Here is a 22,955-nt window from a genome sequence, read left to right as displayed (position 1 = left end):
ACATCACTGACAACACTAGACTGAGAAATTAGGTCACTTAACAGGCTGCAATATCATTTCAACATATAAAAGATTCTCAAATGTGCACATGCATAATCACTGCTTTCATTTATTATCTTTTCTCCAGGTCAAAACATGATTCTTTCTGATGTGATTAGTTTGGGATCTTTGCAATATGCCCTGTGCTTCCATAAGGAAAGAGTTTGCACAGTGTGATATAACACAATAAAAAGTTCCAACATCAAGGATCCAGGGTCTCCCCCTCTCGTGCTTGTGAAGTAGTTACTCATATCAAAGTGAAGAAATGAGGAAAACATGGCATTAAAGATGGCTGTTATTTTTAATATTTTATACTAAAGTAAACATAATTGGAGTATAAAATGACAATGATAATCATTTGGTCATTGTAGATATATCTAAGTGTTGGATTTCAGAAGCTAAACATATCCTAAAGCCTATTAAATTTGTTTGAAAGATTAATGAGAACTTATGAATGTAACCTATTCATCTAGTCCAACATTTCTTATTATGCTCAGGTAAGGGTGTCCTTGACTGAATTCCAATCAGCTTAATGACCCAAGTGGCCCCCTGTCCCTGACTTACCTGGTGAGTGAGGTCAAGGGAAGATGGGCCCCAGAAAGACCAGGGCAGTTTAGCCTCAGACCGAAAACTTATAGGAAAGGCTGCCCCACATGCAAATTTCTGTTCAAGCTCCAGGGTAAATCCTCTCCTGGGCTGTGCAGGCTCACAGCTCTCTCCTCACACAGGGCTGAGGTCTCTGGGAAGGCAGAGCTGTGGTCTAGAAGATGAGGCTGCTGGGTCTTCTCCTGTGCTTGCTGACAGCCCCCCAAGGTGAGGGCCTCAGGGGTCAGACAGGGGTCATGGGATGGCTGTGAATGCAGGTGACTGACAGGACTGATGCTCCTTGTTCCCAGGTGTCCTGTCCCAGGAGCAGCTGCGGCAGTGGGGCCCAGGATGGGTGAAGCCCTCGCAGACCCTCTCCCTCACCTGCGCAGACCATGGATTACCCATCACAACCAGTGGTTACTGCTGGAATTGGATCCGCCAGGCCCCAGGCAAGGGGCTGGAGTGGATGGGGTGCATAAATTATGATGGGAGCACTTACTACAGCACCAACCTCAAGAGCCGGACCTCCATCTCCAGAGACACATCCAAGAACCAGGTCTCCCTGCAACTGAGTTCTGTGACCACGGAGGACACAGCTGTGTATTACTGTGCAAGAGACACAGTGAGGGGCAGTCAGTGTGAACCCAGACACAAACCTTCCTGAGCCTATAGCAGGAGGCGCTCTGGACACCAGGAGGCACTCAGGACCCACCAGCACAGTGAGCAGCCCCAGCAATAGGGGTAAAGGGAGTTGGGGAGGGAAGGGCCTTCCGGTTGGGCTGAGGGATTTCCTCTCAAGCTCTCAGCTGCCTCCAGCAGGAAACATTCTTCCTTCTCATATTCTCACTGCAGACAACAAGGAAGAAGAGACATTGTATGTTTGCAGGTGACATGTTGGCAGTGACAGGGACTCTTTCATGAAGTCTCCTTCACAAATTCTAAAAGTGACTTTTTTCACAGCCTTTTCACTGTTTCCCTGAGTGTGAACTCCACAGGTGGGTTGCTGGGATTGGGCTGTGTGCACAGTTCTGTATCCATCCCTCCTGGGTCACAGCTCCCTCAGTGTCTGACTCTCCATGTGCCCTCCCCCTCCTGGTTCCAAGAGATCACAGGGGCCCTCCCTCTGCTGAAAGCTCTGAGCACACTCAGGGCTGGAGGACCTCACTCTCCCTCTCTGGGTCCACATTGATAAAAACAGGGAACCCCCACATCCGTCCATAGGAGGGGCTCCAGCTGTCCTGCAGGACATAGTGCTAGCCCCACAGTGGAGACAGGTGACCCTGAGAGCTGGGATGTGCATCATAGAACTCCTCCCTCCACCTTTCCTCCTGGATCCAAGGTTTTCTAGCTCCACTGTGGGTGAGATGTGCATCGGATGCAAGTTGGAATCCTAGGGGCATCCATGGACCCCCTGTGTTCACACCCTCTGCTTACTACTTGCCGAGGAAACAGAGTCACATAGACACGCACAATCACACACAGTCACACATACACACAGTTGCACACTCATTTATGGAAAATACATGCATTCACACATGAGCAGTGATACAAAACTGTTTATGTAGTTACACACTGCACTTTATGAATTCTATATACAAAAACATAGTTTTGTTTCATTCTCTTGGATGCTGTATGAAATGTGTGATCTGCTAGCAACTATTATTTCATCAATGACCATGCCCTGTGAAGATCAACAGTTATATTTCTCAGTTCATTTAGTAGGAGCTCAAATTGGGAGTTGGATCCCAACTTTGCTAGATTGCTAAAAAAATTTAAAAAATAATTGAATTAGTAGTGAAAACCTTCCACCAAATAAAAGCCAAGGACCCAATGGATTCAAGGGTGAATTCTACCAGAATTTCAAATAAGAATTAATATCTTTTTGATCAACTCTTTTTTTCTTCAAATTTTTTATTGATTAAGGTATTACATGTGTCCATATCCCCTATTGCCCCCCACCACTCCCATACATGCCCTCAACCCCTAGTGTCTTGCGTTCATTGGTTATGCTTATATGCATGCATACAAGTCCTTCAGTTGATCTCTTACCTCCCCCACCAGCCTTCCCGCTGTAATTTGACAGTGTTCAATGCTTCTCTGCCTCTGTATCTATCTTTTTACTCATCAGGTTATAATGTTCTTTATTATCCATAAATGACTGAGATCATGTGGTATTTTTCTTTCTCTGACTGACTTATTTCACTTAACATAATGCTCTCCAGTTCTATCCATGCAGCTGCAAATTGTAAGAATTCCTTCGTTTTTAAAGCAGTGTAGTATTCCATTGTGTAGAAGTGCCATAGTTTTCTAATCCTCTCAGCTGCTGATGGGCAATTAGGCTGTTTCCAATCTTAGCTATGGTGAATTGTGCTGCTATGAACATAGGGGTGCGTATATCATTTCTGATTGGTGTTTCTAGTTTCTTGGAAGTGGGATCACTGGTCAAATGGGAGTTCTATCTTTAGTTTTTTGAGGAAACTCCATTCTGTTCTCCACAGTGGCTGCACCAGTTTGCATTCCCACCAGCAGTGCATGAGGGTTCCTTTTTCTCCACACCCTTGCCAACACTTTTCATTTGTCGATTTGTTGATGACAGCCATTCCGACAGGTGTGAGATGGTACCGCATTGTCGTTTTGATTTGCATCTCTTGGATAATTAGTGACTTTGAGCATGTTTTCATGTGTCTCTTTTTTAAAATATATTTTATTGATTTTTACAGAGAGGAAGGAAGAGGGATAGAGCGTTAGAAACATCAGTGAGAGAGAAAAATCGATCATCTGCCTCCTGCACACCTCCTACTGGGGATGTGCCCACAACCAAGGTACATGCCCTTGACCAGAATTGAACTTGGGACCTTTTAGTCCCCAGGCCTATACTCTTTCCACTGAGCCAAACTGGTTAGGGCTGATGTGTCTCTTGGCCTTCCTTCTGTCTTCTTTCGAAAAGTATCTATTTAGCTCCATTGCCCATTTTTTGATTGGGTTGTTTATCTTCTTTTTGTTAAATTGTATGAGTTCCCTGTAAATGTTGGAGATTGATAACATTGGCAAATATGTTTTCCCATGAAGTGGGCTTTCTTGTTTTGTTGATGTTTTCTTTTGCTGTGCAGAAGCTTTTTATTGTGATGAAGTCTTATTTATTTATTTTCTCTTTAGTTTTTATTGCCCTAAGAGCTGTATTGGTGAGGATATTGCTTTGGCAAATGTCTGAGATTCTGCTGCCTGTGGATTCCTCTAGTATTTTTATAGTTTCCCATCTTATGTTTACGTCCTTTATCCATTTGGAGTTTATTTTTGTGTATGGTGTAAGTTGGTGGTCTAGTTTCATTTTTATTTGCATGTATCTGTCCAATTTTCCCAACACCATTTATTGAAGAGACTGTCTTGACTCCATTGTATGCTCTTGCCTCCTTTGTCAAATATTAATTGAGCATAGTGTTTTGGCTCAATTTCTGGGTTCTCTATTCTATTCCATTGGTCTATATGTCTGTTCTTATGCCAGTACCAGGCAGTTTTGAGAACACTGGCTTTGTTATACAGCTTGGTTCCTGGTATTGAGACCCTCCCAATGTTGCTCTTCTTTCTCAGGATTGCTGCAGCTATTCGAGGTCCTTTTTTATTCCAGATGAATTTTTGGAGAGTTTGTTCTAAGTCTCTGAAATATGCCGTTGGTATTTTAATGGGGAGTGCGTTGAATCTATAGATTTCTTTGGGTAGTATGGACATTTTAATGATGTTGATTATACCAATCCATGAACACGGTATGCTCTTCCATCTATTTATGTCTTCCTCTATTTTTTCAATGTCCTGTAGTTTTCTGAGTAGAGGTCTTTTATCTCCTTAGTTAAGTTTATTCCTAGGTATCTTAATTTTTTTTGGTGTGATGGTAAATTAGATTGTTTTCTTAGTCTCTCTTTCTGTAAGTTCACTGTTGGTGTATAGATATGCCATAGATTTCTTGGAGTTAATTTTGTATCCTACTACATTGCCAAATTCATTTATTAAGTCTAATAATATTTGATGGAGTCTTTAGGGTTTTCTATGTACAGTATCATGTCATCTGCAAATAAGGACAGCTTTACTTCTTCTTTTCCAATTTGGATGCCCTTTATTTCTTCTTCTTGTCTGATTGCTGTGGCTAGCACTTTCAGTCCTATGTTGAACAGTAGTGGTGAAAGCGGGCATCCCTATCTTTTTCTGTTCTTATTGGAAATGGTTTTAGTTTTTGTCCATTGAGTATGATGTTGGCTGTAGGTTTGTCATATAAGGCTTTTATAATGTTGAGGTATGATTCCTCTATTCCCACTTTGCTGAGCATTTATTTTTTCAGAAAAGGGTGTTGGATTTTGTCAAATGCCTTTTTTCATCAATTGATATGATTATGTGATTTTTGTCTCTGACTTTGTTTATGTGATGTGTCACATTTATTGATGTGTGGATATTGTGCCAGCCTTGCATTCCTGGAATAAATCCCACTTGGTCATGGTGTATGATTTTCCTAATGTACTGCTGGATCCGGTTTGCTAGAATTTGTTGAGAATTTTAGCATCTATATTCATCAGGGATATTGGCCTGTAATTCTCTTTCTTTGTGGTGTCTTTATCTGGTATTGGGATTAGGGTAATGCTGGTTTCATAGAAAGAGTTTGGAAGTGTGCCTTCCTCTTGAATTTTTTGGAATAGTCTGAGAAGGATTAGTTTTAGTTCTTTGAATGTTCAGTAAAACTCCCCTGTAAAGCCACCTGGTCCAGGGCTTTTGTTTGCTGGAAGTTTTTTAATTACTGTTTCAATTTCATCAGTAGTTATCAGCCTATTCAGGTTTTTCGAATCTTCCTGGTTGAGTTTTGAAAGCTTGTATTTTTCTAGGAATGTGTCCATTTCCTCGAGGTTGTCCAGTTTGTTGGAGTAGAGTTGTTCATAGTATTTTTTTACAATCCTTTATATATCGGTGGGGTCAGTTGTTACATCACCTCTTTTATTTCTGATTTTGTTTATTTGGGCGCTCTCTGTTTGTTTCCTGGTGAGTCTGGCTAGAGGTTCATCAATCTTGTTTATCCTTTCAAAGAACAAGGTCTTGGTTTCATTGTTTTTATGTTGTTGTTTTTGTTGTTTTTTGTTTTGGGTTTTTTTGGTCTCTATGTCATTTATTTCTCCTCTGATCTTTATTATCTCCTTCCTTCTGGTTACTGTGGGCTTTTCCTGTTGATCTCTTTCTAGTTCTTTAAGTTGCAAGGTTGGATAATTTATTAACATTTTTCTTGTTTGTTGAAGTAGGCCTGTAGAGCTATGAACTCCCCTCTCAGGATGCTTTCAATGTGTCCCATAGATTTTGGATTGTTGTGTTTTCATTGTCATTTGTTTCCAGGATGCTTTTAATTTCTTCTTTGATCTCTTTGGTAACTCAATCATTGTTTAATAACATGCTATTTAGCCTCCAAGTCTTTGATTTTTTTTCATTGTTTTTATTGTAGTTGATTTCTAGTTTTATGCCATTGTGGTCTGAGAAGATACTTGTTATGATTTCTATCTTCTAGAATTTGAAGAGACTTTGCCTGTGTCCCAATATGTGGTCTATCTTTGAAAGTTTTCCGTGTGCACTGGAGAAGAATGTATATTCTGTAGTTTTGGGATGAAATGTTCTAAAGATGTCAATTAATTCCATCTGATCTAGTGAGTCATTTAAGATTGCTATTTCTTTGCTGATTTTTTGTTTACAAGATTTATCCAGTGGTGTCAGTGGGGTATTAAAGTCCCCAACTATGACTGTATTTCTATCAATCTCTCCTTTGATATATCCCAGAAGTTGTTTTATGTATTTGGGTGCTTCTGTATTGGGTGTATATATGTTTACCTGTGTTATATCTTCTTGTTGAATTGCTCCCGTTAGTATTATGTACTGGCCTTCCTTATCTCTTATTATGGCCTTTACTTTGAGGTCTATTTTATCAGATATAAGTATCGCAACCCCAGCTTTTTTCTCATTTCTATTTGCCTGAAAAATGTTTTTCCATCCCTTCACTCTCAGTCTGTGTGAATCCTTTGCTCTGAGGTGGGTCTTTTGCAGACAGCAAATATATGGGTCATGTTTTCTTATCCATAAAGCTACCCTAAGTCTTTTGATTGGTGCATTTAATCAATTTACATTTAATGTTATTATTGATAAGTATTTGTTTGTTGTCATATTTTTCCTTAATGTTTGTGTTTCTTCTTGCCTTTCTCTTTCTACTTATTACAGCAGTCTCTTTAGCATTTCTTACATTGTTGGCTTGGTAGTGATGAACTCTCAGCCCTTTTTTGTTTGTGAAGCTCCTGATTCCACCTTCAATTTTGAATGATAGCCTTGCTGGGTATAGTATTCTTGGGTTCAGTCCCATGCTTTGCATCACTTTGTAAATTTCATTCCATTCCCTTCTGTCCTATAGTGTTTTGGTTGAGAAATACATTGATTTTCTAATAGGAGATCCCTTGTAGGTAATTTTCTGTCTCTCTCTGGCAGCCTTTTATATTCTTACTTTGTTGTTGGTGTTTGCCAATTTAATTATGATGTGTCTTGGCATCGGTCTTTTGGGGTTCATCTTGTTTGGGACTCTATGTACTTCTTGGACTTGCATAGTTTTTTTTTTTTCTTTCTTTTTTTGTTTGTTTGTTTTTTCTTGCCAATATCAGGGAAGTTTTTTGCCATTATTTCTTCAAACAGGTTTTCTATTCCTTGCTTCTCTTCCTCTCTTTCTGGTTCCCCTATTATGCTAATGTTGTTTTGTTTTGTGTTGTCCCAAAGCTCCCTTAGGCTTTCCTCTTGATTTTTAAGTCTTCTTTCCAGTTGCTGCTATGTTTGTGTGGTTTTTCCTACCTTGTCTTCTAATTCGCTGATGTGATCCTCAGCCACTTCTAGTCTACTGTTTAAGCCTTCCATTGTATTCTTTATTGCAGCTATGTCATTCTTCATATCCTGTTTGTTCCTTTTCATGTTGGTGACATTCTCATTCAGCTCCTTATAATTCTCATTGAGTTGTGTATATTTGTCATCCAGTTATTTGAGCATCCTTATAATCATTACTCTGAATTCTTTCTCTGGTATGTTGCTAGCCTCAATTTCATTTAACTCCCTTTCTGGTGATTCCTCTTTTCCTTTCCTTTGGGGATTGCTTTTTTATCTTCCCATGTTTTGCTGTAGTGTTTTAATTGTAGGTCTGATTGCTTTGCTACCCAGATTCTTTTGGGGATGATGCTACTGGTGTGATCTCTCAGGTCTCCTGGTCTTAGTAATCTAGTGTAGCTCCCTACTTGCGCTATTAGGGTTCTCTTGATGTAGGCTTGCAAGCTAGAAAGGCACAACTGTGGTTTTTAGAAGTCAGCAGCCATGGAGGGGGTTGTCCCAATTTTTTCTGTCTTGCACCCTTCATTGAAATCACACCTGCCCAGCAGGGACTCACAGCGGCCCCCAGGGACCATCTGTTGGGGCAATGGGGCTCAGAGGACTTGTGCTTTGGAAAGGCATGACTGTGGTGTCCAGAGTTCTGTAGTTGTGGGGTGGGCAGATTCAGATTTTGCTGCTGCACCTGTGGTGTATATGCATGCACTACCAGTGGCAGCTCACAGAGCACCTGAGGTGCATTTGCCAGGGAGAGGCACTAAAGCACTCTGAAGGGCCCTGGCACTGAAGCTGCATAAACGAGGCGTCTGTGGGCAGGTATCCAGGATTAGTAAATTCAGAATTTCTACTGCCTGGGGGTGGGAGGAGTGCGTACCTGTTTGTCCAAGATCGCACCCAGGGAGAGCTCACAGCGGCTCCCATGAGAGCCCTGTGGATAGATGGACTCAGGTGCCTGCCTGTTGAAAATGCGGGACTGTGAAGGTGAATTTGCTGGCGCAGAGCTCTGAAACACTTTCAGGGGCCCTGGCACTGAGGTTGAGAAGCTGGGGTGACAGTGGGCAGTTATATAGGAAGAGGGAATTCAGAAGTTCTAAGGTGGGGCAGTGTGTCCTTGTCTGTGCAGAATCACATCCAGCAGAGTCTCACAGCTGCTCCCCAGAGTGCCCTATGGGTAGATAGGCTCAGGGGGCCTGTTCGCTGAAAATGTGCAACTGTAGAGGTGTATTTGCCTGAGCAGAGCAGTGACAGACTCTGAGGGGCCCTGACACTGAAGTTGCACAGCTGGGATGTCCCTGGGCAGTTATTCAGGAAGAGGAAGTTTCAAATTTCTACTGTGGGGCAGCACGCCCTTGTCTGTACAAAAATCACACCCAGCAGGGGATCCCAGTGGCTCCCAGGGGCTGCCTATGGAGTGGTGTGCCCTGGATGCCTGCACACTGGGAATGCATGAATGTGGTGTCCAGAGTTCTGCCATTTGGGAGGGGGAAGTTGCACTTACTGCTGCTGAGTGGTGCACCTTTGGTGGTGGAGGTACCAGGGTCTGAGGGTCTGCCTTAATCAACTCTTGAACTCTACCAAGAATTAAAAGAAGAGGCAACACCTTCCAAACAGATTTATTGAGGTGACCATTACACTCATATCAAAGCCAAGTAAAAATATACAAAAATGGCAGGTCAGTATCCCTGAGGAACATACATGCAAAAACCCTCAACAATATACTAGCAAACTTAACAGTACATTGAAAGGATCATTTAACATGATCAAGTGGGATACAATCCTAGCATGCAAGGTTGGTTCAACATATGTAAACCAGTAACTGTGATATATCTCATCCACAGAATGAAGGGTAAAGCATACCATCATATAAATAGATACAGAATAAACTCTTTAAAATTGAAAATCCATCATAATTATAGTTTTTAACAGATAGTTGTAGAATTAATAGGTCTCAATATAATAAAGGTTACATTTGAGATGCCAACAAGTGACTTCCTGCTACATAAGAAAATTTCAAAGCTTTTATTCTTACACTGGGGCCAAGGCAAAGGCTCCCATATAACCTCCTTTATATGTCAAAACTAGAAGTCCTTTTCAGAATAATTAGACAAGAAAAAAAAAAATTAAAATGTATAAATCAGAAAGAAACAAGTTAAAATGTTTTTTTTTCTTATATGTATGAAGATGACATGATTTTGTACATAGAAAATCCTAAAAAACTGTACTAGAAGCCAATATAACTAATATTCAGAAAAGATGTAAGATACAAAGCCAACACTTGGATGACTTTTGCTCCTGCACATTCCCAACAAAGTGTCTTCAAAGTGAGGGAAGTGAGGGAAGAAAACTTGAACTGGCTAAACAACTAGATGACAATGTAATGAAACAAGAGCTCTGGACATGTCTTGGTTAGTTCCTCCATCATGTTCCAGGGTTGCTTACTGCCAATGTGTGACTGAATCAGGTACAGGTTCCATTTGACCCCCATAATGTGGGGACATGGTGATAAGGTTCCCAAGGGTCACTTGCAAACATCTGTGTTAGGGTTTGGCTAGGGACTCATGCTGTGCAAGAATTCACAACTAAGTGGAGAGATACAGAAAGGAATAATATTTCACATTCCAGAAAAGGAAACGGCTGGTGTATCACTAGTCAATACAGGGAAAGAACAAAACACAGCCTCTACTTTAAAGAGTAATGTCTGCTGTTGCTAGGTGAAGTGGAAGGGAGAAGGATTTAGGGATGAAGTTGAGACAGTTTATTTGTTTTCAAGGAAACAGTCTGACAGATGTCTTAGGGAGGTGTCTGATCTGTATTCATCCTAAGCTTGTAAAACATGCTTAAAGAAAAAGGTATGAGGATTTTACAAAGAGGCTTTTTGGATTGGGGGTGAAGGGAACTTTCTATTAACTAGAGACTCATTGGTGTGATTTATCCCAGAGATCTGAAAATAGCAGAGAGGAGGGGGATGCAAGAATGCTGCCTTGAGAATAGCTTATCTTCTCCCACAGTTTGAACAGAGGGGCTGTTTGCATCAGAGGAGCTAACAATTTTGAGGTTTAATTATCTGGTGCATCTCATAAATTATGGTGGCCACAGCAAAGAAAAAGAAAGGCCCTTTTCCATTCATTACAATCAGGTTTCAAATCACAACATTCTCATGTCCAAAAGTTAATTATTTCTAAATTATTGCTGACATTTTCATCTGGATGAAAATGATGGGGATTCTTCTATATCCCAATGTATGGAACTGGATCCACAACAGAGTCTAGATTTAATACCAAGACCAAGGACACACAGGTCCAGAATTCCTGTTTCATTGGATTGTCATCTCCTTGTTGTCTAACCAGTTCATGTTTTCTTACAACACACTCAGCACCAGACTCGTCTGAAGGAATAGGACCCAGGAGCTCTATCTGGGTCTCTGTAGTTCATGCTTCTGTTTTCCAGGGACCCACACAGACCCCCCTATTCTCCCCAACACTTGGTCCACTAGCCCTAGGCTCACACTCTGGTTTTAGTTTATCCTCAGATCACTTTGTAGTGGAAATAGTGTCAGATGGAACTTCCCATCTCCTTAACATGAACCTTCTGCACTTTTACTTCTTTCTTTTATTATGAAGGTTGCTTTGACTTGGTTGTCATTACTGGTGATTGCCAAAGACATCTCTCATTTTGAACGCTTCTCCCTTTCTTTTTATGGAAACTTTCTCACCTGGATCTTGATACAGGTCCACTGTAGCAGTTGGGTCCAGTGGGGAGAGCAAATCTAACACCAGAGCTCCCTATAAAGTAGGAGTACTAACCCTGCAGCTCTGGACAGGAGCCCAGCCCAGGGATCACCAGGTGTTCCCATTCCTTGATGAGGACTGAACACAGACCACTCACCATGGAGTTTCGGCTCAGCTGGGTGTTCCTTGTTGCTCTTTTAAGAGGTACATTGTGGAGAACAAGAAACACTGTGTATGTGAGTGGACATGAGTGAGAGAAACAGTATTCATGTAAGAGTTTCCTGTCTAGGTCATCTTTGTGTTTGCAGGTGTCCAGTGTGAGGTACAGCTGAGGTGGGCTTTTGTTTTTTTTCATTTCCACTTCCATGGAATTTTTTTTCTTATATTTGTTGTTGATTTGGTTGTGCTGCTATTTTGTTTTGTTTTTCTATTACATGGTTTTGTGTTTTCAACAACTGTACCTCAGATTCCATGATATGGTCTGGTTTGTGCCTCACAGTCAGCCAGTCGGAAGGTCAATACTAACCATGAATGGGTCAACAGAAACCAAGACCCAATTACAACAGGAGGGTTCACATAACACACAATAAGGACAACCTAGAGAATCCAGTTCAAGACATAAAGGAGACTGCACCAATGGAGCTCACATGACATCTACTACATAAGGCCTCGCTCAAAGAATCGGTGGCATAGCAGTTCTATCTGATACATAGAAAGGAATACAGAGACAGCCATATTGGGGAGACAAGGAAACAGGCCCCAGAACAAATAAGAGGAATCTCCTGAAAATGAACTAAATTCAATGGAAGTAATCAATTTATCAGACATAGAGTTCTAATTAATGGTTATATGGATGCTCAGGTAACTTAGTTGGAACTACGATGGCATATAAAATTACATAGAAACTATGAAGAAAAACCTATCAGAAATTAAGAATATTATATCTAACATCAATAATACACTGGAAGGAATAAAATGTACATTGGATGAAGCAGAGGATTGATTCATTTTACTTTTGAAAGTAAAAGTAGGGAAAATGCACAATCAGAGAAGAAAAGATAATTGAAAAGAATGAGGATAGTTTTAGGAAACTTTTGGATAATGTTGAATAAAACATCCACATAGTAGTAGTATCAGAAGGAGGAGACACAGAGCAAGTGATCAAGAACCTATTTGATGAAATAATGACTGAAAATTTCTCTAAACTGCTGAAGGAAAAGGGCACACAAGAGAAACCACACTATCTTGAAGGGGAGAGCTGCTGTGACTAGGAGACCAGTCTCACCACCACCCAGACTGGCCTCAGACACCATATCGGACTCTACAGAAACTATAGCCAAAGGCCTGCTACCTCATCTGCAGACCCACAAACTCCGGGACTCCAGCCTTTCCAGCTGCAGGCTGATGTGAGTCCTGAGTGTGATCCCCTCCCGCCAAGACCGAATCTTCAGCCACAAGCTCCATGCTCCCTGATGCTTGCAATCTCCAGTGATACTCAGAGTGCACAACCCTCCCACAAAGCCCGCTGTTTGAGCCACAGGCCTAATACAAACTTAGTGCCTGGACCCTTGGTGAGAGCAAAAATGGGCAGATAGAGTAACAACCCAAAAAAGGAAAGAAAAGGCATAATTGGGGAAGGACTAAATGAAATGGAGGTGGGTAATATGTCAGAGAAAAATTCACAGTAAGGAACCTACAATTTCTAAACTGGTTGGATAAGAAAATCAAACACTTATGTAAGAATTAAGAGGAAATCAAGAATGATATATCTATAATAAAAACACAATTGTATATTTCAAGAGTAGACTAGGAGATGCAGAGGACTGAATTAGCAAGTTAGAAGACATGGTAGAAAACACACCTCATCTGAACAGCATTTGGAGAAAAAAATTAGAAAGTGTGAGGAAAGCCTAAGGAAGGTTTTGGGCAACATGAAGTGAAGAAAAATCCATATAATAGGTATAGTATTATCCTATATCCATACAACATATGTGTCTGGTAAAGGACAAGAAGAGCAGAAAGAATTAGAAAACCTATTTGAGGACATAGTGACAGAAAACTTCCCTGATTTGGGGAAGAAAAGGTCACACAAGCACAGAAAGTCCCAAACAAGATGAACTCAAAAAGACCCACACCAAGACATGTCATAATTACAATGGCAAATGTTAATGACAAAGAGAGAATCTTAACCCTTTGCACGCGCTTGCTTTTTTCTCGATTCCTTTATTCTAATGCTAACCGTGTCGAGTCACACTCAACATCCTAGTGCAAAAGGTTAAAGGCTGAAACAAAGAGACAGAGAGTTATCTACAAGGGTTCTCTCATTACATTATCAAATGATTTCTTATCAGAAACACATCAAGTTAGAAGGGAATGGAAAGAGGTATACAAAGTGTTGCATAGCAAAGGACTGAATCTAATAACCCCCTATCCAGCAAGGCTAGCATTCAAAATAGAAGGGGAAATAAGGAGCTTTGCAGACATAAAAAGGCTAAGAAAGTTTAGCCATCAATGCAAGAAATACTAAAGGGACTATTGTAAAAAGATGAAATAGAAAGGGAAGAAGGAACTCAGGCATAAAGAATAAAAATGGCTACAAACATGTACCTATCAATAATAACTTTAATCATAAATGGGTTATATGATCAAATCAAAAGACATAAAGTGGCTGAATGTATAATAAAACATGACCCATATATATGCTGTCTACAAGAGACCCATCTCAGAATAAGGGACTCACACAGAATGAAAGTGAAGGGATAGGAAAATATTTTTCAGGCAAACGGAAATGAAAATGACAAAAAAAAAAAAAAGAAAAGCTGGTGTGGCAATACTTATATCTGACAAATAGACCTCAAAATGAAGGCTATAACAAGAAATAAAGAAGGCCACTTCATAATGCTTAAAGGATTGATACAACACAATGATATAACTCTGGTAAACACATATACACTCAATGCAGGAGCACCCAAATGCGTTAAAAAAAAAAAAAAAAAAAACTTCTGAAAAATATCAAGGGAGAACCTGAGTGCAATACAGTCATAGTAGGGGGCTTTAATACCCCATTAACATCACTGATAGATCCTCTAGATAAAAAAATAAAAAATAAAAAATAAAATAAACTTAGAAATATGAAAAAAAAAGAAATAGCAATCCTAAATGACTCACTAGATCAGGTGTTTTCAACAACTGTACCTCAGATTCCATGACATTTTCAGAACATTTCACCCTAAAGCTATGGAATATACATTCTTATCAAGTGCATATGGGACATTTTCAAAGATAGACCAGATACTGGAACACAGGCAAAGTCTCTTCAGATTCTAGAAGATTGAAATCATACGAAGCATTTTCTCAGATCACAATGGAATAATGTTAAAAATCAACTATAATAAAAGCAATAAAAATTATAACATTTGATGACTATATAGTATGTTATTAATCAATTATTAGGTTACAAAAGAGATCACATAAATTAAAAACACCTAGAAGCAAATGACAATGAAAACACAACAATCCAAAATCAATGGGACACAGTGAAAGCAGTCCTGTGAGGGAAGTTCATAGCATTACAGGCATTCCTGAAAAAAGATAAACTGGTAATAAATTATCTAACACAACAACTTAAGGAATTAGAAAGAGGAACAAGAAAATCCGAGATAGAACATAAGGAAGGAAATAATAAAGATCAAAGTGGAAACAAATGAGCTAAATGAGATATTGACCAAATAACTGCGCCCGCGCACGCACACAACACACACACACACACACACACACACACACAATCAATAAAACAAAGAGCTTGTTCTTTGAAAGGATAAACAAGGTTGTTGAACCTCTATCCAGACTCAGCAAGAAGCAAAGAGATAAGACCTGAATAAATAAAATCAGAAATGAAAGAGGTGACATAACAACAGGCCCCACAAAAATACAAAGGATTGTAAAACAAATAAAATAAATACTATAAACAATGCATTACAACAAACTTGTCCATCTAAAAGAAATGAACATCTTCCTAGAAAAATATGACCTTCCAAAACTGAATCAGGAAAAATTTTAAAAATTTAAAAATTTTTAATTTTTTAAAAATCTGAATAGGTTGATAAATATAGAATAAATTGAAGCAGTAATCAAAAAACTTTCAGAAAACAAAGCCCTGGTGCAGACACCTTCACAAGTCAGTTTTACCAAACATTTAAAGAACAACTAAATTCTGCCCTCCTCAGACTATTGACAAAACTCAAGAGAAAGAAACACTTCCAAGCTCTTTTTATGAAGTCAGCATTACCCTAATACCAAAATCAGATAAAGACACTACAAAGAAAGAGAATTATAGGCCAATATCCCTGGTGAACATACATGCTAAAATTCTCAACAAAATTATAGCAAACCAAGTCCAGAATTACATTTGAAAGATCATACACCATGACCAAACAGAATTTATTCTGGGGATGCAATGATGGTACAATATCTGAAAATCAATAAGCGTGATACATGACATAAACAAATTGAGAAACAAAAAATAACATAATCATGGGGGAGAACCAAGATGGCGCCATAGGTTAAACACCTAACCTGCAGCCGGGCACAACAATTTCAAAAATACAACTAGAGGTCAGAATGGACATCGTCCAGAATCACAGGAAAGTTGGTGGACTGAAATGCCCACAGCTGGGGGGAAGGAGAAGGCCACGGGGACAGTCGGGGAAGCCGTAAAAGCCTGAGGTATGGAGAAACGGGCGGAGACACGAGCACACGCGCCTGCGGGGAGGATGGAACCGGAGAGGAAGGGGCGGCTGAGGACCTGGCCGGCGTTCACTGGCAGGAAGGAGATAAAGGCTCCGGAGTGCGCTGAGCGTCGGCTCCGATTGCACTGAACCCCATTCCGGGCGAAACCCTGGGAAACTCACTCACTTTCGCAACTCCGCCGCCCCCGCAGGCCGCCCGGCCCGGGACGCTGGGGACGCCGCCACAGCGGCGGCGCCCGGAGCCCGGCGGGCTCCCAGCACCCGTCCCCGCCGCGCCGCCCCCGCGCGCCGGGCGCCGCGGGCCGCGCGCCCCGCACACCGGACTGAGGCCCGGGAGCCCTCTCCGTGCACCTCCCGGCGGCGCTAGACTTCAGTAGAGTTGACTGAATTCACGGGATTAAGAAGTACAATTTGGGGGGACGCCGCGGCGGCGACACCCGGAACGCGGCGATGGCGGTGCCTGGAGCTCGGCGGCCGCCCAGCGCCCGACCCCGCCGCGCAGCCCTCGCGCGCCTGGTTCCGCGGGACGCGCGCACCGCGCACCGGACGGAGGCCCGGGCGCCCTCTCCGTGCACCTCCCGGCGGCGCTAGACTTCAGTAGAGTTGACTGAATTCAAGGGATTAAGAAGTACAATTTGGGGGGACGCCGCGGCGGCGACGCCCGGAACGCGGCGATGGCGGTGCCTGGAGCTCGGCGGCCGCCCAGCGCCCGACCCCGCCGCGCAGCCCTCGCGCGCCTGGTTCCGCGGGACGCGCGCACCGCGCACCGGACGGAGGCCCGGGCGCCCTCTCCGTGCACCTCCCGGCGGCGCTAGACTTCAGTAGAGTTGACTGAATTCAAGGGATTAAGAAGTACAATTTGGGGGGACGCCGCGGCGGCGACGCCCGGAACGCGGCGATGGCAGTGCCTGGAGCTCGGCGGCCGCCCAGCGCCCGACCCCGCCTCGCAGCCCTCGCGCGCCTGGTTCCGCGGGACGCGCGCACCGCGCACCGGACGGAGGCCCGGGCGCCCTCTCCGTGCAGCTCCCAGCGGCGCTAGACTTCAGCAGAGTTGACTGAATTCAAGGGATTAAGAAGTACAATTTGGGGGGACGCCGCGGCGGCGACGCCCGGAACGCGGCGATGGCGGTGCCTGGAGCTCGGCGGCCGCCCAGCGCCCGACCCCGCCGCGCAGCCCTCGCGCGCCTGGTTCTGCGGGACTCGCGCACCGCGCACCGGACGGAGGTCCGGGCACCCTCTCCGTGCACCTCCCAGCGGCGCTAGACTTCAGTAGAGTTGACTGAATTCAAGGGATTAAGAAGTACAATTTGGGGGGACGCCGCGGCGGCGACGCCCGGAACTCGGCGATGGCGGTGCCTGGAGCTCGGCGGCCGCCCAGCGCCCGACCCCGCCGTGCAGCCCTCGCGCGCCTGGTTCCGCGGGACGGGACGCTCGCACCGCGCACCAGAAGGAGGCCCGGGCGCCCTTTCCGTGCACCTCCCGGCGGCGCTAGACTTCAGTAGAGTTGACTGAATTGAAGGGATTAAGAAGTACAATTTGGGGGGACGCCGCGGCGGCGACGCCCGGAACGCGGCGATGGCGGTGCCTGGAGCTCGGCGGCCGCCCAGCGCCTGTCCCCGCCGCGCAGCCCTCGCGCGCCTGGTTCCGCGGGACGCGCGCACCGTGCACCGGACGGAGGCCCGGGCGCCCTCTCCATGCACCTCCCGGCGGCGCTAGACTTCAGTAGAGTTGACTGAAATGAAGGGATTAAGAAGTACAAATTGGGAAGTTTGAAAAAGATGGCGGCGGAGGTTAAAGGCTGTTCTGTTGCCTCGCACCCAGCGAAATCGGAGGGGATGAGGTGTGGAGGCGCGTGGGTTTGGCTGGTGGCGGGGGAAAGGGGCTTTTGTTCCAAACCTAGGGGAGATTAGCTCTCCATCACCCTGAAATCCATCTTCTGGCGAACCGCGGGAGACCCAGATGCCTGCGGGGAGAGGCGGGACTCGTGCGAAGGTGCGCCCAGCAATCAGTGTTTGCTGCGCTGGAGTGCGGAACGAGGGGACTTAGATACGTGGAAGGCAGAAGGACCAGACTCACAGCCATCGCGGCTCGCCACACCATGGCCTGTTGACGCCCTGAGACCCCGCCCTGCCCTGGGACCCGCCCCGCACGTTTTGAAGACCTGCCCCGCAAGTCTTACAGGCACACCTGCGCCCCAAGCAACGGCTTATGCATGTGGGTGGCCTGCTCTCTGGCAGAGGACCAGATGAACTGCTGTTCTAGTCGGACTGCTCCAGGGCCACTCAGACAGGAGGAAGAAACTACAGTTTTTGCTGTAATCCTTGCTGAGTGCCTAAGGCAGTAGCTGATCTACACCCCATTGGAGACCCAGAAACGAGGGCATCTAGTGGTCTGTGGGAGATGACACCAGATTTCAACCACGTGCATAAGGGACACATTCAACAGGAATATTCAGTGAGCGCCAAAGCTTTGCTGCACCAAGACCCGGCCCATAAACGTGTCTCCTGCACAGCAACTCTTCCTTTATAGACAAAGAGAGCCCCCCCAGTGACACCAACAACAATCAAGACTTAACTATACAAAGGAGGACCAAGATGGAGGCATAGGGCGGAAGCCTGATTGTTGCCTACCACAACAACTTTGAGACTACGACAAGAGAGCAGAGCACACACCATCCAAGACCACCATAGGGCTGGCTGAGTAGATGCTCTACAACTAGAATAAAAGAGGGGTATGTGGGATGATGCTGATGCCGGTGACCCAAACACCACACTTTAAGAACTACGGCTCAGGTGACACAAAAGAACTATGGCTCAGGCGATACAACAGCGGCCTGGAACGTGCTCGGCGCAGTTCCCCCGGCGGTCTCCGGCTGAGGGGACGGCTCCACTGGCAGCCAAGCACGGACAGACGAGCCCCTATGAGACATGGGGTGGGAGACTCCGCGCTTGCTGACCTCCGAGTCCGTCAAGAATCTCAAAGCCCCGGAAGCGGCCAGGTGCGCATGCTCGGCGACCGGCCACCGATGCAGACCCAAGGGCCGACGCAGCGACGCCAGACCGGCCCACCGCCATGCACCGGGTGCACCGGAGCTTCGCCGAGCCGCTGCCCGACGAGTTCTGCAGCAGCCATACTGGAGCTCCGGAAGGATGGCCAGGGGAATTGCTGAGGGGGGATTGACCGGCAGGAATTGGGATTGGGAAGACGGGGCCCCGCTGAGACCCGGGTGCGGGCGGGGTTGCACGCCTCTGGGCTAGGGTGTGGTCACACGCCTCTGGGTATAAGTGAGGCCTCACGTCCCTGGGTCTAGGTGAGGCCACATGCCCCTGGGTCCAGGTGAGGCCGGACTTCGGGTCCGGGTGAGGCCATGTGCCCCTGGACCCGGATGACGCTGGATCCCGTGCCCGGGCGAGGCCAAGCGCCCATGGGTCTGGGAGAGCCCACACACCCCTGGGTCCAGGCGAGACCATGTGTCCCTGGATCCGGGTGAGACCTCGTGCACCTAGGCCTGGGTGAGGTCACGTGCCCCGGGGTCTGAGAGGCCAAGCGTCCCTGGGTCCGGGTGAGACCATGTGTCCCTGGATCCGGGTGAGGCCGCGTGCACCTAGGCCCGGGTGAGCCCAAGTGGCCCTGGGTCTGGGAGAGGCCAAGCGTCCCTGGGTCCGGGTGAGACCATGTGTCCCTGGATCCGGGTGAGGCCTCGTGCACCTAGGCCCGGGTGAGCCCAAGTGGCCCTGGGTCTGGGAGAGGCCAAGCGTCCCTGGGTCCGGGTGAGACCATGTGTCCCTGGATCCGGGTGAGGCCTCGTGCACCTAGGCCCGGGTGAGCCCACGTGGCCCTGGGTCTGGGAGAGGCCAAGCGTCCCTGGGTCCGGGTGAGACCATGTGTCCCAGGATCCGGGTGAGGCCTCGTGCACCTAGGCCCGGGTGAGCCCACGTGGCCCTGGGTCTGGGAGAGGCCAAGCGTCCCTGGGTCCGGGTGAGACCATGTGTCCCTGGATCCGGGTGAGGCCTCGTGCACCTAGGCCCGGGTGAGCCCAAGTGGCCCTGGGTCTGGGAGAGGCCAAGCGTCCCTGGGTCCGGGTGAGACCAAGTGTCCCAGGATCCGGGTGAGGCCTCGTGCACCTAGGCCCGGGTGAGCCCAAGTGGCCCTGGGTCTGGGAGAGGCCAAGTGTCCCTGGGTCCGGGTGAGACCATGTGTCCCTGGATCCGGGTGAGGCCTTGTGCACCTAGGCCCGGGTGAGCCCAAGTGGCCCTGGGTCTGGGAGAGGCCAAGCGTCCCTGGGTCCGGGTGAGACCATGTGTCCCTGGATCCGGGTGAGGCCGCGTGCACCTAGGCCCGGGTGAGGCCACGTGCCCCTGGGTCTGGGAGAGGCCAAGCGTCCCTGGGTCCGGGTGAGACCATGTGTCCCTGGATCCGGGTGAGGCCTCGTGCACCTAGGCCCGGGTGAGCCCAAGTGGCCCTGGGTCTGGGAGAGGCCAAGCGTCCCTGGGTCCGGGTGAGACCATGTGTCCTAGGATCCGGGTGAGGCCTCGTGCACCTAGGCCCGGGTGAGCCCAAGTGGCCCTGGGTCTGGGAGAGGCCAAGCGTCCCTGGGTCCGGGTGAGACCATGTGTCCCTGGATCCGGGTGAGGCCTCGTGCACCTCGGCCCGGGTGAGCCCAAGTGGCCCTGGGTCTGGGAGAGGCCAAGCGTCCCTGGGTCCGGGTGAGACCGTGTGTCCCAGGATCCGTGTGAGGCCTCATGCACCTAGGCCCGGGTGAGCCCAAGTGGCCCTGGGTCTGGGAGAGGCCAAGCGTCCCTGGGTCCGGGTGAGACCATGTGTCCCTGGATCCGGGTGAGGCCTCGTGCACCTAGGCCCGGGTGAGGCCACGTGCCCCGGGGTCTGGGAGAGGCCAAGCGTCCCTGGGTCCGGGTGAGACCATGCGTCCCAGGATCAGGATGAGGCCTCGTGCACCTAGGCCCGGGTGAGCCCAAGTGGCCCTGGGTCTGGGAGAGGCCAAGCGTCCCTGGGTCCGGGTGAGACCATGTGTCCCTGGATCCGGGTGAGGCCTCGTACACCTAGGCCCGGGTGAGCCCAAGTGGCCCTGGGTCTGGGAGAGGCCAAACGTCCCTGGGTCCGGGTACGACCATGTGTCCCTGGATCCGGATGAGGCCTCGTGCACCTAGGCCCGGGTGAGGCCACGTGACCCTGGGTCTGGAAGAGGCTAAGCGTCCCTGGGTCCGGGTGAGACCATGTGTCCCTGGATCCGGGTGAGGCCTCGTGCACCTAGGCCCGGGTGAGCCCAAATGGCCCTGGGTCTGGGAGAGGCCAAACGTTCCTGGGTCTGGGTGAGACCATGCGTCCCTGGATCCGGGTGAGGCCTCGTGCACCTAGGCCCGGGTGAGCCCAAGTGGCCCTGGGTCTGGGAGAGGCCAAGCGTCCCTGTGTCCGGGAGAGACCATGGGTCCCTGGATCCAGGTGAGGCCTTGTGCAACTAAGCCCGGGTGAGGCCACGTGCCCCTGGGTCTGGGAGAGGCCAAGCGTCCCTGGGTACGGGTGAAGCCAGATCCTTGGTCCGGGTGAGGCCATGCGCCCCTGGATCCATCCGGGTGAGGCTGGGTCCCAGGCCCGGGTGAGACCACGCGCCCCTTGTGTATGGGTGAGGCCACGTGCCCCTTAATCCGGGTGACGCCGTGCCCCTGGGTTCGGCCGAGACCAAGCCAGAGGGAGTCGGACCTCCATTACCACCATTTGTCCACCATCCAGAGCTGAGGGGTCAGGGCTGACATGTACACATAAGGAACTACTGGACATTGAAATTGGGTCTCAAAAGAACTGTTGGTCCAGGGGGAAGCTCACTACAGATTGATTCATTTGCCTGTCAGCATAACTATTATTGCTCGTCTCACATTTAGTTCTTGTTAGTATATATCTAGTGACATATGATCTCGCTCATCTAGGGGAAATGATGAACAACATAGACTGAGGAACAAGAACAGAACCAGAAGCAAGGAGGCATCGATCGGACTATAGGGCCTCAGAGGGAGGATGGAGGAAGGTAGGGGGAGGGTAGGGGGAGGGGGAGAGTTCAACCAAGGGACCTGTGTGCACGCATATGAGCCTATCCAACGGTTGAGTTCAACAGGGGATTGGGGCATGCGTGGGGAGAGGGGTGGGATGGAATTGGTGGGATGAGGACAAATATGTGACACCTTAATCAATAAAGAAATATAAAGTAAATGAAAAAAAAAAAAATAACATAATCATATCAATTGATGCAGAAAAATCATTTTACAAAACCCAACATGCTTTCCTGATAAAAACTTTCAGCAAAGTGGCAATAGAGGGATCATACCTCAATATAATAAAAGCCTTACATGACAAACCTACAACTGACATCACAATAAATGGGAAAAAACTCAAACCATTTCCTCTAAGAACAGGAACAAGACAGAGATGCCCATCCCCACCACTCCTGTTCAACACAGTACTGGAAGTACTAGCCATAGCAATCAGACAAGAAGAATAAATAAAAGACTTCATCATAACCACTAGACTTAATTAATGAAATTGGCAATATAGCAGAATACAAAATTAACACTCAGAAATCTATGACTTTTTTATACACCAATAATGAACTCACAGAAAAAGAAACAAGCAAAAATATTCCCATTTACCATTGCACAAAAAAAAAAAAATTAAGATACCTAGAAATAAACTTAACTAAGGAGGTAAAAGACCTGTACTCAGAAAACTAAAGGACTTTAAAAAAAAGAGAGAGATACAGGGAGAGAGAAATAATGGAAGAATATACAATGTTCATGGATTGGTAAAATCAACATCATTAAAATGTTCATACTACCCTAATAAAACTACAGATTCAATGCAATCCCCATTAAAATTCCAAAGACATATTTCACAAACCTATACAAACTCTTCAAAAATTCATCTGGAATAATAATAAAAAAAGATTCCAAATAGCTGCAGCAATCCTGAG

General features: G+C 46.5%; 1 gene segment (V, D, J or C); it reads left to right on the top strand.

Moving 5' to 3' along the window:
- Positions 1–806: 806 nt before the first annotated feature.
- LOC114229511 (Ig heavy chain V region 3-6-like) overlaps positions 807–22,955 on the top strand; it is a 35,347-nt gene continuing 13,198 nt past the window's right edge. Inside the window, 4 exon segments of the V gene segment in view lie at positions 807–852; positions 936–1,265; positions 4,331–4,343; positions 8,782–8,788. Coding sequence covers positions 807–852; positions 936–1,265; positions 4,331–4,343; positions 8,782–8,788 — 396 coding nt within the window.

Source organism: Eptesicus fuscus, chromosome 24 (genome assembly GCF_027574615.1).
Source record: "Eptesicus fuscus isolate TK198812 chromosome 24, DD_ASM_mEF_20220401, whole genome shotgun sequence".
Classification (NCBI taxonomy): domain Eukaryota; kingdom Metazoa; phylum Chordata; class Mammalia; order Chiroptera; family Vespertilionidae; genus Eptesicus; species Eptesicus fuscus.
This window is presented reverse-complemented; position numbering and strand designations above follow the sequence as displayed.